A 17,333-nucleotide genomic window follows, 5' to 3' on the forward strand; every position below is an offset into this window, starting at 1 on the left:
CCGCAGAGCCTACAGGAAATCTATAACATACTATGACTTGCAAATCCTACCAAAATGACAGATTCCTGGCCCCCAAACCTGTAAATGATGAGGAAGTTTTAAAACTGCATTTTTGCAAAACAGTGGATTTTTTTTTCATTGGCTTTTAACAACAAGTTATTCAACTCTTAGTCTACAGTCGATGTTTGCTTGAAGCAATGCCAATGTATAACTGGTTTTTGAACACAAGCAGTAAATTGATAAGCATAGTAAACCAAAGTCCAGCAGCCTCACTGGTGCAGGAAACAACTGTTACTTCACTATCAAATATGAAAACCTAGTTCAGGGATTTTTATGTCAATTACTAGAGGCCCGATACACGAATTCGTGCATGGGTGGGGTCCAGCCAGCCCGCCCTGATGAGGGCCAACAGGGCTGGCCGAGGTGAAGGGCTGAGAGCGGTTGGCCAGCCAGCCCCACCCCCGATCGGGTGGGATAGGGGTGGGAGAGGCCATGGGTAGTTGGCTGTCCCTGCCCCAGAACTCCCAGTTGAATTCCTGGGTCGAACTCCCAGTTGAGGGGACAATTTGTATATTAGCCTTTTATTATATAGGATTCTTAAAAAGGTCCCAAATATACTGCTTCTAACTCTAATTATATATGCAAGAGGTAAAAAGAACTCAATGATCCAAAGGGCTGGTTAGAAATAATAACTCAGAATGAGTTTCATTTTGTTTAGAGCACTCAGACACACAACTTCTCAGCCCAGGATCAGGATGATTCAAATAAGTTTTCTGTTCAGAAGCCTGAAAACGTGCCAGGATACCATAGCGAAGAAACCATAGAGAAAGCCCAAAATAAACCATCAGCTCAGGGGAAATTTGTAGTTGACATCGACCTGGTTTTCCACATCTCCACAACAATGAGACTGACTGTACGAAATTGCTTCCTTAAAACTGATGTGGGGCCCTAATTGGTACGGCTCAGTGGATAGAGCGTCGGCCTATGGACTCAAGGGTCCCAGGTTCGATTCCGGTCAAGGGCATGTACCTTGGTTGCTGGCACATCCCCAGTAGGGGCTGTGCAGGAGGCAGCTGATCGATGTTTCTCTCTCATCCATGTTTGTAACTCTCTTTCCCTCTCCCTTGCTCTCTGTAAAAAATCAATAAAATATTTTTTTAAAAAGTGATGTGGGGATAACAGCACCTGGCACCCCCTTCTCCTGGCCCCGAAATTTTGAAAAAGCAATTTAACCTCGCTGGCCCACAAGTGTAAACTATCAACAGTATTTATGTGCCCTCACCCACTCCAATGAAAATCCCACAGAACCTGGTTTAATAAGACAAAGGGCCACATTCTGTAAGAAAGCCTTAGTGGTGCCGAAACCGGTTTGGCTAAGTGGATAGAGCGTCGGCCTGCGGACTCAAGGGTCCCAGGTTCGATTCCGGTCAAGGGCATGTACCTTGGTTGCGGGCACATCCCCAGTAGGGGGCGTGCAGGAGGCAGCTGATCGATGTTTCTCTCTCATCGATGTTTCTAACTCTCTATCCCTCTCCCTTCCTCTCTGTATAAAAATCAATAAAATATATTTTTAAAAAATTTAAAAAAAAGAAAGCCTTAGTGGTAATGGCACTCATTTTTTCAAAAAAAAAGTAATCTTAATGTGTTAAACTTAAAAGATATTTGTTAACACTAAAGATTAAATCAATAGGAGAAACCAAGTTGGTGGCATAGGTGAACACCTAAACTGCTGCCTCGCACAACAATTTCAAAACTACATCTAAAAAACAGAACGGACATCACCCAGAACCACAGGAAAGCTGGCTGAGTGAAAATTCTACAACTAGAAGGAAAGAGAGGGGCACACGGAGACTCAGAGGAGCTGCAAAAGGCTGAGGTATGGAGATATGCGCGCGAAGAGGATGGGCGGCTGAGTGCCTGGCTAGCTTTCTCTAGCGGGAGAGAGACAGAAGCTCCCGACTGCACTGAACTCCAGTTCTGACTACACTAAACCCCAGTTCCGGGTGAGACCCTGGGGTCCAAAACTCATACAGGGGAAATCCAGACTGTCGGGAAAAGAGAGGAGTGCACAGAAACTCAGGGGAGCCACGAAAGGCAGAGGTCTGGAGGCATGCGCACGAGTGCACACACAGAGGACTGACTGCTGAGTGTGCCGCTGGCTTTCTCTAGCAGGAGAAAGAAGGAAGCTCCTGACTGCGCTGAACTCCAGTTCCAGACGAGAATCTGGGAATCCAGATTCATTGGGGGAGAAACTGGACTGTCAGCAGGCGAAACTCGAGGGTGGCTTTCTCTCAGAGGTGCTTGTAGCGATTACCGAGGGACACTGAGACCCAGGGGCCTCATAGGGCAGGGCTGACAGGAAGCCAAGGGTGTCTGCTCAGCCCTGAGACTCCAACCCATCCAAGCTGAGCACAGAGGCTTTTACAATTTTGCAAGTCTAGTCTCATAAGGCTGTCTCCAGCACAGAAGTTCTCCCATCATAGACACAGCTGATCCTCACAGCCAATTGGCCTGGAGGTCAATTCCTCCCAGTGATACCAACAACAATCAAGGCTTAACTACAACAAGGCTGTACACACAGCCCACAAAGGGGTGCACCAAGAGAGTCCGCCTCAGGTAACTGGGGAGGCTGAGCCACTGGGTCATAGAGGACACTCAGCACACAAAGCTACTCTACCAAGTCAGGGAAGCAGCAAAAATGCGAAGACAAAGAAACAGGTCACAAATGAAAGAAATGGAGGAGGGCAAACGACTGGATATAGTTTTCAAAACCACAGTTATAAGGTTTTTCAAGAATTTTCTAGAAAAGGCCGATAAATTTAGTGAGACCCTCGAGGATATGAAAAAGGACCAACTAGAAATTAAGCATACACTGACTGAAATAAAAAAATAATATACAGAGATCCAATGGCAGACTAGAGGATCGCAAGAATCAAGTCAAAGATTTGAAATACAAAGAAGCAAAAAACACTAAACCGGAAAAGCAAAAAGAAAAAAGAATCCAAAAATATGAAGATAGTGTAAGGAGCCTCTGGGAAAACTTCAAGTGTACCAACATCAGAATTATGGGGGTGCCAGAAGAAGAGAGAGAGCAAGATACTGAAAACCTATTGGAAGAAATAATGACAGAAAACTTCCCCCACCTGGTGAAAGAAATAGACTTACAAGTCCAGGAAGCACACAGAACCCCAAACAAAAGGAATCCAAAGAAGACCACACCAAGACACATCATAATTAAAATGCCAAGAGCAAAAGACAAAGAGAGAATATTAAAAGCAGCAAGAGAAAAACAGTTAGTTACCTACAAGGGAGCACACATACGAATGTCAGCTGATTTCTCAACAGAAACTATGCAGGCCAGATGGGAGTGGCAAGAAATATTCAAAGTGATGAATAGCAAGAACCTACAACCAAGATTACTCTGCCCAGCAAAGCTATCATTCAGAATTGAAGGGCAGATAAAGAGCTTCACAGATAAGAAAAAGCTAAAGGAGTTCATCAACGCCAAACCAGTATTATATGAAATGCTGAAAGGTATTCTTTAAGAAGAGGAAGAAGAAAAAGTTTATGTTTTATGCACTTTTCCAGCTTATTTTATATTTCAAAATGTAAATGGCTTAATAGATAAAAATTATGAACAACAAATACATATCTATCAACAAGTGAATCTAAAAATCAAGTGAATAAAAAATCTGATGAACAGAATAAACTGGTGAATATAACAGAATCAGGGGCATAGAAAGGGAGTGGACTGACAATCCTCGGGGGTAAAAGGGTGGGTGGTGCGGGAAAAGACTAGGCAAAAAACATACAACTATGAATGAGGACAGTTCGGGGGGGTTAAGGGCTTGGAGTGGGGTGGTAATGGGTGGAGGGGAGCTATGGGGGGGGAAGAGGAACAACTGTAATAATCTGAACAATAAAGATTTTTTTAAATAAATAAATAAAATAAATAAATAAAAGATATAATTAGCTGCATTTTTAAAGAAAAGGAAGTGACTACCAGAAAGTCTGAATAGCGATTAGTCTTGGTGAAAAAAGGGGGGAGAGTAGAATAAGTAAAGAGGGTGTATAGGTGCACTCTAGGGTGCTGATTAATGTTTTCCCTTATGTCAGTGATGACACATGGCATTCACCTTACAATAACTCATGAAGCTCTAAGTTTATGTTTTGTTTTGTTTTTTATGTTTATTGCTTTCAGAGAGGAAGGAAGAGGGAGAGGGAGAGATAGAAACATCAATGATGAGTGAGATTCACTGATCATCTGCCTCCTACACACCCCCACAGGGGACCAAGCACCCAACCTGAACAGGAATCAAATCGTGACTTCCTGGTTCCTAGGTGGATGCTCAACCACTGAGCTACACTGGCTGGGCTCTAAGTTTATGTTTTATGCACTTTCAAGCTTGTTTTATATTTCAAAATGTAAATGGCTTAACAATACATAATAATTGATTCAAGCAAGGATCACCAACAATTAAAAATTCATCGGGTGAAAGGCTGTGTGTGGGGGGGATATTGATCTATTCTCTAAGTAACACTTGATCACTTACTGATTTAAGGGAATATGCTTGACTGGGTCCTTCAAATGGGAAAAAATGTTTATAAATAACAATACTGGGACGATTTAGGTTCAATTGCTAGTAACTAATAGACACATGTGAAATAATTAAGAGTAACTGTCATGATGTCTGCAACTTACTTTCAAACTAGTGGCCCAGTGCATGAAATTTGTGCACGGGAGAGGCGGGGAGGGGGGTGTTCCTCAGCCGGGCCTGCACCCTCTCCAATCTGGGACCCCTCGAAGGATGTCCTACTGCCAGTTTACAGAGATCGGGTCTAAGCCAGCAGTCAGACATCCCTCTCGCAATCCAGGACTGCTGGCTCCTAACCGCTCACCTGCCTGCCAGCCTGCCTGATTGCCCCTAACCACTCTGCCTGCCAGCCTGCTTGCCCCCAACTGCCCCCCGCCACCGGCCTGCTCGCCCCCAAATGCCCCCCTTCCGCCAGCCTGATCACCCTCAACTGCCCCCCATGCCAGCCTGCTCACCCCCAACTGCCCCCCCTGCTGGCCTGCTCACTCCAAACTGTCCCCCCACTGCTGTCCTGATCATCTCCAACTGATCCCCACTGATGGCCTGCTCGCCCCCAACTGGCCCCCCTGCTGGTCTGCTTACCCCCAACGGCCCCGCCCCCCACCAGCCTGATCACCCACAACTGCCGTCCCATCCTGGCCTGATCACCCACAACTGCCCTCCCCTCTTGGCCTCTAACCGCCTCTACCTCAGCCCTGCCACCATGGCTTTGTCCAGAAGAACGTCCGGAAGGTCTCCTGGAAGGTGTCCCAGTCTAATTAGCATATTACCCTTTTATTAGTATAGATGTTACAGCAAAGAGACAGAGAGAGACAAGGACAAAGGGACAGAAACATAAAGCAAATTGGCCAAATAACGTGTTTCCCCGAAAATAAGACATCCTCCGAAAATAAGACCTACTTACAGGTTTCCTTCTGAGTGAAATATAAGGCATCCCCCCGAAAATAAGGCCCCCAGGCTCTGTCTCAGAATGAAAATTAATTTACCGTAAACTGGTCGCTAGGGCCGCCCCGACTGGCGTCTAGCAACCAGTGACGTTACGCGGAGTCCTGACGTCACTGCTGTGTGGAGGTGGAGCGGAGGTCGGAGTGAGCGGTGAGCGTGGGGCGGGAGAGAGGAGGAGACTTTCGCAGATGCGTGTAGAAGAACAGGAGGATTAGAGCAGACGGGACGCGGCGAAGGTGGTGAGTGCTGGTATGTCTCTGGTGACACTACCTGATGCTCGCGGCCGCCTTCATGATGACTGAAGGTTCTCAGTCAGTGGCAGACCCTGCTCCAGCCCAGATCCAGGCCCCAGCAAGCCCAGTGACAGTCCCCAGGCAGGCCCCAGGGGGTAAATGTCTGATAAAAAGGTAGGGGGGATGTCTGGTGAAGGTGTTCAGTGGCACAGGGGTGGGGGGAGGGGGATCACTTAAAATGACACAGGAGGATCAGAGGGGTCAATCAAAATGACACAAGAGGATCAAAAGGGGTTACTAAAATGGTAATCCCCCCTCTGATTCTCCTGTGCCATTTTGATTCCCCCCTCTGATCCCCCCTGTGTCATTTTGAGTGATCCCCCTCCCCCCACCTTGATACCCCAATTCCTTTTTCTTTACCCCTAGAAATGAGCGCAAAAAGAAAAAGCTACTCCGTGGAGTACAAGAAAGGAATCGTGGAAGACTCTTGGGGCTAAAATCTTACTGCTTTCTGCAAAGAGAAGATGTTGAGTATCCGACTGGTCCGAAAATGGCGAGCAGAGTATGGTAACCTCATTGAACAAGTGGACAAGGAAAATGCTAAAAAGCGCAAGTGTGGATCAGGTCGGCAACCATTATTTTCCGAGCTGGAAGACCTGATCTGTGAATGGGTTGTTGACAGGAGAGCAAAGGCTTTGGTTGTGAATAGGGCTCAGATTCAAGAATTTGCCCTTGCAATGGCACCACAGTTTGACATAGCCCCTGAAGACTTCAAAGCATCACAACACTGGCTGGATAATTTCCTTCAGCGAAGTGAACTGTCTTTAAGAAGATCTACAACATTGTTTAGGTTGGAAGATACTCAAGTTATTAAGCAAGCACTTGCATTCAAGTCCTTTATTGATGATGCTGACTTCTCTAAATATAATCTTTCCAACATGATTGATATGGATGAAAGTGCAGTGTTTATGGGCCAATCATCTCAAACAACAATTGAACGGCGGGGTGCCTCCTTAGCGTACATTCCCTCCACTGCTTACGAAAGTGCACGTGTTTCCTGTATTTTGGCAATTCGTCTGGATAGCACTAAAATCCCACCTTTAATCATTTCTAAGGGCAAGAAGAAAAAGATTGAACGTGTTTTGGGCGTTTTTATTCCTGAAACTGAAAAGGCCTGGGCCACACAAGCAGTTATAAGGAAGTGGGTCGATTTAATGCTGCCGCTTGTTATGCGAGGGAGCCAAAGAGGTCTGCTAGTCTGGGATGCAGCCAGCACTCACTGCGCTAAAGACATGAAGACATTTCTTCACGAAAGAAAAATAGATCAGATAATGATTCCCGCAGGAATGACGGCCTATCTCCAGACTCTTGATATTGCAATAAACAAGCCATTCAAAGACAATTTGCGCATGGAAATTAATGACTACATTGAAAATAGAATGGAGAGAAATCAGCGTGGAAACTTTGTGAAACCTAAACTGCAAGAAGTTGTGACTTGGGTGAAGAATTCATGGGGAAAATCACTGACAGTTGCACTGCAAATGCACTGCGAGCAGGCTACCTTGACAAGAAGTACTCATTTAAAGACAGTGCTATTGCTAAACATGAGATATTTGGTCCACTGATTCTGAAAGAAATGGAGTCACAAGAAATTCACCAGGAAATTCAGGAATTGGATTGTTATGATGATGTTCCAGAAGATGATGACATGATTGTCATTGAATAAATGAGTAAATTCTTGATACTGTAGGATTTACAGTTTGTCTGGTTTGTGTTGACAACTACCGTACTACCGTACCGTATACAGGTAATAAATTTCCTTTATTTTCATTTAACAATAAATGTGTACTGTATTCTTCTTCATGGAAAAATAAGACATCCCCTGAAAATAAGACCTAGCGTGTCTTTGGGGGCAAAAATTAATATAAGACACTGTCTTATTTTCGGGGAAACACGGTATTACAAACTGGTGAATCTAGGTAAAGGGTACTCAGGTGTTCGTTGCATTACCTCAACTTTTTGCTAGGTGAGAAGTTTTTCAAAATAGAGCAATGGAAAAAAGACAAAAGGTTACAAAAAAGAAAGAATTCTTAAAAACTGAAGTTACAAACTCCATTCAGAGGCAAAAAGGATTGGATTATTGTAGTGGATTACATGCTCCTGTAAAATAAACTAGAAAGACTGTAATAATAGGCACTTTTTTAAAAATTCTTACAATTTGAGAAAAAATTATTAAGGAAAAACTTCTGGAAAAATGAACACATATTAAAATACTGCTTTTTGCCTTAATGTGGTATTATGAATATTTCCTGTTTTCCAAATATTTTCATCATGAGTTTTATTTTTTAAAAATTTGACACAATTTAAAGATTAGCCAGATAGCCACATACTATATTACTGTTGAATAACCAGGTATTTGTTCAATTAGCTGGCTTCTATTTGCAAATACCAACTGCAGAAATCCTGTTGATGTGTCTACTTACTCTTGACCTATTAGGAATTATGAATCACACAAAGCACAACAAATGACTACTCAACCACCTAAAGTGGTCACATAAGTAGCAACGTGATATGACCCTTTACAAAGCCTATTATAATATAAATATACCTCATCATATATGCTCCCATTAATGTCTGCACCATAGATAGGTGCCACAAAAGTTAAGTTCTTCCAGTACTTGCGCTCCAAATCTTCATAATCCAAGTATCTTGGAGTACAATATCTGGAAAAATTCCATGAAGAAAGTACAAATTAGTAAGACAATTTTAAGATTTTCCCCACCCATTTGATTTATATCACTTTCTAAATAAAATTCTATCAAAATGAAAATACTTAGCTACTCATGATGTCAAATCTAAGAAGTAAATATGCATATGTATTTATCATAGATATCTGAATACTCTTAAAATTTCTAAATAACACTATGAAAACTTTGCATTTTTAACTAGTAAGGAAAATATTTTCCTGACAGTATCAACAATAGAAGCAGATAATTAGTCAAAAATTCATTATTTTAGCTTTTGAAATATTTCCTTAAATCTTGAACCAGTTATACTATACAGTCATCCCTCAGTATTCATGAGGGATTGGTTCCAGAATCTCCCCATGGATACCAAAATCTGTGAATGCTCAAGTCCCTCATATAAAATGGCATTGTATTTGTATAAAAGCTACCCACATCCTCCCATATACTTTAACTAATCTCTAGATTACTTATAATACCTAATACAATGAAAATGCTATGTCAATAGTTGTTATACTCCATTGTTTAGGGAATAATGACAAGAAAAAATATCTGTACATATTTAGTACAGCCACAACCATCTGGTGCCTAACTACACAATACATGTCAGCAACAACATAACTTGTTTTTTAATCAATCTGCAGTTGGCAACTAACACAATAATGGTGGCCATTGAAGTCATTAAAGGATTTTCTTTTATGTATAATATTTATAATTACATCTTCTAATATGTATAATTTATCATTTAAGACTTAAACATTGTCACACAAAGAAAATTTGCCTTACAAAGATGAATCATGAGTACAATCAAAAACTCATGACAACTAAAAAAAAAACCCATTTACAGATATTATGAATGAGATGGTAAAATGAGGAACAATTTTCTTAGCAACAAACTAAACGCAAGTAGGCAATCACATGAACAACAGAAATAGGTAAATTAGGACTGAAAGAGATTATGCAGGAGATTCGTTTTCATTATAAGCTCCACCTACTGGTTTCTGACCAAGTCCAAGTATGTCTTTGAAAGAAATAAAAGCAAATTGAACCCACTCACTTGCCACTGTTGGCCAGCTGCCTGAACTCCTTCACTGTCATGGCTTTTTTCTGGATATTATATTGAGTGAACAGTCCCGACTGCCCTGTGACCATCTGCTGAATTGGTGCTGGGATGAGCAAATTATCAATGTCATCATAGCACTGCCGTGGCTTCCACTCCTTAGGAGGAATCACCTAAAAATAAAATGAAATAAAATATTATCTTGAAAATATCCCAAGTAGCTATTTAGCTCACATATTTCAACAAAATACAAGCGAATAGTTTGTCAGCATTTCTGACAAATGTGTAAAAGAATCATGAAGATTCATATTAAGGGAAATGCTCACATTCTCCCAAGTATTCACCTTACTGACAATGATTCTTTTACACAGCAAAATTTATTGAGTACTCACTATACCAAATACTGTACTTATATTAACTTCATTTCTTAGTTGATACTATTAACCTCTCAATTTTATTTTTTTAAATATATTTTTATTGATTTCAGAGAGGAAGGGAGAGTAAGAGAGAGAAACATTAATGATATGAGAGAATTACGGATCAGCTGCCTCTTGCACACCCCCTACTGGGGATTGAGCCCGCAACCCAGACATGTGCCCTGACCTGGAATCGAACCCTGACCTCTTGATTCATGGTTGAAGCTCAACCACTGAGACACGCCGGCTGGGCTCAATTTTAAACTTTAAAATTAAGAGACAGAACTAGATCAACCAAAGGACTTGTATGCATGTATATAAGCCTAACCCAGTGGTCGGCAAACTGGGGCTCGCAAGCCACATGCGGCTAGCGAGCCACGGTTTGCCGCTCTGTTGACTAATGAGTTTGCCGACCACTGGCCTAACCAATGGTAACAGACAACAGGGGGGTAAGGGCATGAGGGGGGGATGGGGAGGTAATGGGGGAATAAGGACACATATGTAACACCGTAATCAATAAAGAAATTTAAAAAAAAGAGACAGAACTAAAATAACTTCTAAAGTTTAGGTACTATTTAGGAACTAATGAGAAAAATAAGTAAATATTTATTCAATCAATATATATGTTGATTTTTTACTTGTCTGAAAATGACTGACTACAATGGCTAAGTCAGTCATGCTGTCAATTTACCTCCAAAGCTTTGTTTACCACACCAGAAATATCTTGTCTCTTGACATAAAGAAAAAAGACAATGAGCCCAGTCAATAAGGCTCAGTGGTTGAACATCGACCCATGAACTAGGATGTCCCCAGTCGATTCCTGGTCAGAGCACATGCCAGGGTTTCCGGCTTAATCCCCATCCCCAGTAGCGGGTGTGCAGGAGGCAGCCAATCGATGTTTCTCCCTCATCTATCCCTCCCCCGCTCCTCTCTAAAATCAATTTTTTTAAAAAAATTAAAGGGAAAAAAAAGACAGTGAGCCCTGGCCGGTGTGGCTCAGTTGCTTGAGCATCATCCCACGCACAGTTCAATTCCCAGTCAGAAAACATACCCAGGTTACAGTTCCATCCTCAGTAGGGGGCATGCAGGAGGCAGGCAATCCATGTTTCTTTCTCATATAGATGTCTCTCTCTTTCTCCCTCTCCTTTACTCTCTCTCTAAAAGTCAATTTAAAAATCTTAAAAAAAAAACACACACACACAATGAAATGTGCACTCATCAATAGTATATTTTAAATACCTCTCATGCAATATGACAAAAAGCAGAGTAGTATACTAGTATTTAACAACCAGCTTACTGGGAAAGTGGGGGAAACCTTGACTTGTAGCTTTTGCCTATTTCCATGGTAACCACTCCAACCATGGCCACTTTGAGATTACCAACATGACTCACTGGAGTAGGAAAAAGATGTGAACTATCAATTCCTATGTGCCTGTAGGAGGTAGCTCAGCTCACCACTGTTTTCCCATAGTATTCAAACACTTCATCACAAATAACGGAATGATAAGTAAGCACTAAGACCACAAATACATATTCATATGATTAAAAATTAGAAGGGACAAAATTATGAAGTCATTATTTATAGCTAGAATTTATCTGCCTTTTTTTAAAATATATTTTATTGATTTTTTTTACAGAGAGGAAGGGAGAGGGATAGAGAGTTAGAAACATCGATGACAGAGAAACATCGATCAGCTGCCTCCTGCACACACCTACTGGGGATGTGCCTACAACCAAGGTAAATGCCCTTGACCGGAATCGAACCTGGGACCGTTCAGTCTGCAGGCTGATGCTCTATCCACTGAGCCAAACCAGTTAGGGCAAATTTATCTACCTTTAGAAGTATTTTTAATTTTTTAAGACAAACTTTTTTAGAAAAATTAATTATGAAACAGTACACATACAGAAAATGTATCATTCCAAATATGTAGTTCTGTAAATTATTATAAAGCAAACATCAGAATTAATACTACAATTACAGATTAGGATTAGGATGAAAGTTAGAGTTAGGGTTAGTATACGGTTAGTGTCAAAGTTAGAATTCAGGATAGGTATAGGTTTATGTTTAGGGTTAGTGTTAGAGGTTAGGGTAGGTTTTGGGTTAGGATTAGGACTAATACAGTTAGGTTTACTAGTAGGTATAGAGTTGAGTTTAGAGGTGAGGCTAGGGATTGGGTTAGGATTAGGGATAGGTTTATGGTTAGTGCTAGGGTTATGGTTATGCTTAGGTTTAGGGTTAAATTTAGAATTTAAATGTTAGGGCTATGTTTAAGATTAAGTTTAGTGTTAGATTAGGGTTGTTGTTTTTCCTTAAAACCTTTTTATTATGGTAAATACATGTTACATAAAATTACCATCTTATCTGTTTTTAAGTGTACCATTTAGTGATATTAAGTACTTCATACTGTGTGCAACTATCACCATCATCCATATCCAGAACTCTATCTTGCAAAACAGCAACTCTATACCCTCTAAATACCTTGTTTGATTTAAAGTTTATTTTGTTTATTTAGAGGGGATTAGCGTTACTTTTAAAGTTAGGTTTAGGTTTAGAATTAGGATTAAGGTTAGGGGTAGGTTTAGGTTTAGGTTTAGGGTTAGTGTTAGGTTGTTACCATTAGGCTTAAGGATAAAGTTAGGACTAGGGTTAGAAAGTTAGTGTTAGGGTTAGGATTAGAGTTAAGTTAAAAGCTATAATCGGCCGAAACCGGTTTGGCTCAGTGGATAGAGCGTCGGCCTGCGGACTGAAGGGTCCCGGGTTCGATTCTGGTCACGGTCATGTACCTTGGTTGTGGGCACATCCCCAGTGGGAGGTGTGCAGGAGGCAGCTGATCGATGTTTCTAGCTCTCTATCCCTCTCCCTTCCTCTCTGTAAAATATCAATAAAATATATTTTTAAAAAATAAGCTATAATCGGTTAAGATTGGGGTTACTGTTAGAAATCAGGTTAGAGTTTGGGATAGGGATAGAATTAGGGTTAGAGTTAGATATAGAGTGATAGGTTAGGTTAGTGTTTGGGTTAGGGATAGGTACAGATTCAGTTAGTGTTAGTGCTAGGGTTAAGGTTAAGGTTTGAAAGCTAAGGTTAGGTTTATGTTTAGTGTTAGGTTTAATATTAGGGTTAGGTTTAAAGAAAAAAAAAACAAATAAAAAACATAGATTTATTCAGGCTCCTGTTTGAAAATAAATATATCTACAAACAAAATTATTGTTATAGCCTACACCAGGTGACTCAGTTGGTTGGACTGTCATCCATGTACCAAAAAGATTGTGGGTTTGATCTCCGGTTGGGCTGCATACAGGAGGCAACTGATCACTGTCTCTCTCTCTTTCTCTCTCTTTCTCTCTCTCTCTCTCTCTCTCTCTCTCTCTCTATCAAATCAATTAAAAAACATATCCTCAAGTGAGTATTTTTTCATTTATTTTTATTTTTTTAATATATTTTATTGATTTTTTACAGAGAGGAAGGGAGAAAGTTAGAAACATCAATGAGAGAGAGAAAGATCGATCAGCTGCCTCCTGCACATCTCCTACTGGGGATGTGCCTGCAACCAAAGTACATTCCCTTGACTGGAATCGAACCTGGGACCTTTCAGTCTGCAGGCTGATGCTCTATCCACCGAGCCAAACCGGTTAGGGCAAATTTTTTTTTTAATTACAGCAATTTTTCTTTTCAAAAGTTAGAGGAGCAAGAAATACAATAAATTTACCAAAATCTAGCTATTATAAATATTAAGTGCATGCATTAATTTACTTTTGACTAAGTGTTCAGACAGAACTTTAAAAATTCATAAATTCAGGCCTATAGCAAAAATCTTATTTTGGGACTGTAATTTTATTCTATTTCTTTTCTTTCAGTTTTATTTTGTATTGGTTTCAGGTGAAGAGCTTAGTGGTTAGACAATCATATACTTTACATCATGGTCCCCTATGTATTTCCAGCACCCCAACTGACACCATAGTTATCACAATATTATTGACTATATATCCTATGCCTCACTAACTTACCCATGACTATTTTGTAACTACCAATTTGTGCTTCTATGGGATGTAATTTAAAACTTTAACACATCATATGTTCTTATACAGGAAATGGAAGCACAATACACTGAGGATTATAAAAGACTGCAATGTAAAACCTTTACATTTAATTAATCTAAATGAAGAAAACCCATTCCTCCTAAAGTTTACCTTCCTGATTATATCAAATTTAAAAAATATATTTTATATCACCATTTTCCCAACCCCAGCCTATGCCCAAAACCCCATTTAAAAAATTTTTTTAATATATTTTTATTGATTTCAGAGAGGGAAAGAGAGAGATAGAAACACCAATGATAAGAAAGAATCATTGATTGGCTGCCTCCTGCATGCCCCTCACCAGGAATCAAGCCTACAACCCAAGCATGTGCCCTTGACTGGAATTGAACCTGGGACCCTTTATTCCACAGGCCAATGCTCTATCCACTGAGCCAAACCAGCTAGGGCCCCATTTGAAATTTTTCAACCAAAATCTATATTTGCACTACTTATCTTTTAATACTAGAGGATTGATGCACGAAATTCATACACTGGAGGGAGTCCTTCAGCCCGGCCTGTGCCCTCTCACAATTTGGGAACCCTTGGGGGATGTCCACCTGCTGGCTTAGGCCCACTCCCCAGAGAAAGCGGGCCTAAGCCAACAGTCAGACATCCCTCTCACAGTCTGGGACCCCTCACTCCTTACCGCCCGCCTGATCGCTGCTCCTTACGGCTCAGCTCACTGAGGCTCCGCCACCACTGCTGTGCTCGCCAGCTGTGAGCCAGGCTTCTGGTTAAGCAGAACACCCCCTGTGGGAGCACACTGACCACCAGGGGGCAGCTCCTGCGTTGAGCGTCTGCCCCCTGGTGGTCAGTGCGCATCAAAGCAACTGGTCGTTTCGCCGTTTGGTGGATTTGCATATTAGTCTTTTATTATATAGGATGTTTTTATTGAGGAAGATAACCAAGATGGCGGATAAGTAAACATCTGTACTTGCTGTCTCCCACAACCGCATCAAAATTACAACTAAAACACAGAACAACTATCATCCAGAAGCACGGGAAAGCTGGCTGAGTGGAAGTACTACAACTAGAGAAGTAAAGAAGAAAGCACACTGAGACTGGTAGGAGGTGCGGAGGTGCAGAACGGGCTGATCCGGCACCTGAGTGTGCCGCTTTTTTAATCAGGAGGGAGATCGCCTCTGTGGAGGCCACCTGGAGGAGTGAGGTCCCAGCCCCACACCAGACCCCCAGCCCAGGGTTCCAGAGTTGGGGAAAGAAGTCCCTATGGGCAGTAAGAACTACGGACTATAAAAACCAGTGTGGATTGGGGCTGAGTGACACACAGGCTGCTGGAGACCCAGCTGCTCCTCTTAAAAGGCCAGCACCACGAACTAAATTTACAAGTTCCCACTTCCTCTGAGCTCCAGTGCCAGGAGAGGCTTTGGGAGACCCAGACACATACAGGAAGAAATTGGACTGTCTGGCATCAGGACAGGAACTTGGGAGCAGCTTTCTTCCAGACGGAGGTGCTCGCAGAAGTCATTGTTCCCGTGCTGGCACCTCCCAGGTGCAGGGCTGACTGGCAGCCATTTCTGTTTGCTCCACCTGGTGATTTCCTAAGACCCCACCCCACCCAATTTACAACCCCACCCAAGCTGTGTGCAGTGGCTTTTGCATATTAATGGTCTTTTCTCAGGCTAAAAATCTGTCAAACAAGATGCATCTGGGTCAGGGATCCCCAAACCTATTGATAAAAGGCCCAAAGCCTGGCACCAGCACCAGCCTGCCTTGCTTCACAGCTGGCCCTCGTCTAGGCACTTCCAAACCCCAAAGAGGAAGAATCTGAAGATCTCTTTAGCTCCTGCTGGATGGTCCCAGGCAGTGGCTGACTTTGCACCTCCCTGGAGATCCAAGAGCCAGTGTACCCAGTGGTCAGTGTGAGACCATACCAGATTACAACTCTTCACATCCATAAGCAACACACTCAAGGGGCAAACTCAGTGAGCACCAAAGCCTGCTCCATAAGGGTGTCTCCTGCACAGCAGCTCTCCCACTGTAGTCACAGCTGGTCCTCACAGCCAATTGGCCTGGAGGTCAATTCCTCCCAGTGACACCAACAGCAATCAAGGCTCAACTACAACAAAACTGTGCACATAGCCCACAAAGGGATGCACCAAGAGTGTCCACCTCAGGTGACTGGGGAAGCTGAGCCACTGGGCCCTATAGGACACCAACCACACAAGGCCACTCTATCAACTCAAGGAGACTTATCAGCTACTCAATACATAGAAACAAACACAGGAAAGCAGCCAAATTCAGAGACAAAGAAACATGTCACAAATGAAAGAAATGGAAGAAAGAAAACTATTGGATATAGAGTTCAAAACCACAGTTATAAGGTTACTCAAGAATCTTCTAGAAACCTCTGAGGAACTTAGTGAAACTTTCAAGGATCTTAGTGAGAATGCCAAAAAAATGGAAAAGAACCAGTCAGAAATTAAGCATACACTGACTGAAATAAAGAATAATATACAGGGATTCAACAGTAGACTAAAGGATCCTGAGAATCAAATCAATGATTTGAAATACAAGGAAGCAAAAAACACCCAACCAGAAGAGCAAAAAGAAAAAAAGAACCCAAAAATATGAAGATAGTGTAAGGAGCCTATGGGACAACTTCAAGTGTACCAACATCCGAATTATGGGGGTGCCAGAAGAAGAGAGAGAGGAAGATATTGAAAACCTATTTGAAGAAAACTTCCTCTACCTGGTGAAAGAAACAGACTTGCAAGTCCAGGAAGCACAGGGAATTCCAAACAAGAGGAATCCAAAGAGGATCACACCAAGACACATCATAATTAAAATGCCAAGGGCAAAAGACAAAGATAATCTTAAAAGCAGCAAGAGAAAAACAGTTAACCCTCGCTGGTTTGGCTCAGTGGATAGAGTGTCAGCTTGCAGACTGAAGGGTGTCAGGTTTGATTACAGTCAAGGGCACATGCCTGGGTTGTGGGCTTGATTCCCCATAGAGGGCATGCAGGAGGCAACCGATCAATGATTCTCTTTCATCATTAATGTTTCTATCTATCTCTCTCTCTCCTCTCCCTTCCTCTCTGAAATCAATAAAAATATATTTTAAAGAGAGAGAGAGAGAGAGAGAGAGAGAGAAGCAGTTAGTTACCTACAAGAGAGTGCCCATATGACTGTCAGCTGATTTCTCAACAGAAACAATGCAGGCCAGAAGGGAGTGGCAAGAAATATTCAAAATAATGAATAGCAAGAACCTACAACCAAGATTACTCTATCCAGCAAAACTA

At 41.8% G+C, this 17,333-nt stretch overlaps 1 protein-coding gene across 3 annotated transcripts in view; it reads right to left on the bottom strand.

Annotated features, from left to right (window-relative positions):
• KDM4C (lysine demethylase 4C) overlaps nucleotides 1-17,333 on the bottom strand; it is a 375,701-nt gene that overhangs the window by 333,707 nt on the left and 24,661 nt on the right. For all 3 annotated transcript variants that reach the window (XM_080668088.1, XM_080668087.1, XM_080668089.1), the window contains exons 3-4: nucleotides 9,575-9,750; nucleotides 8,382-8,496 (exon numbers count right to left, since the gene is read on the bottom strand). In XM_080668088.1, coding sequence (XP_080524214.1) covers nucleotides 8,382-8,496; nucleotides 9,575-9,750 — 291 coding nt within the window. The remainder of the gene's footprint in view (nucleotides 1-8,381; nucleotides 8,497-9,574; nucleotides 9,751-17,333) is intronic.

Source organism: Plecotus auritus, assembly GCF_963455305.1.
Source record: "Plecotus auritus genome assembly, chromosome: 5".
Lineage (NCBI taxonomy): Eukaryota > Metazoa > Chordata > Mammalia > Chiroptera > Vespertilionidae > Plecotus > Plecotus auritus.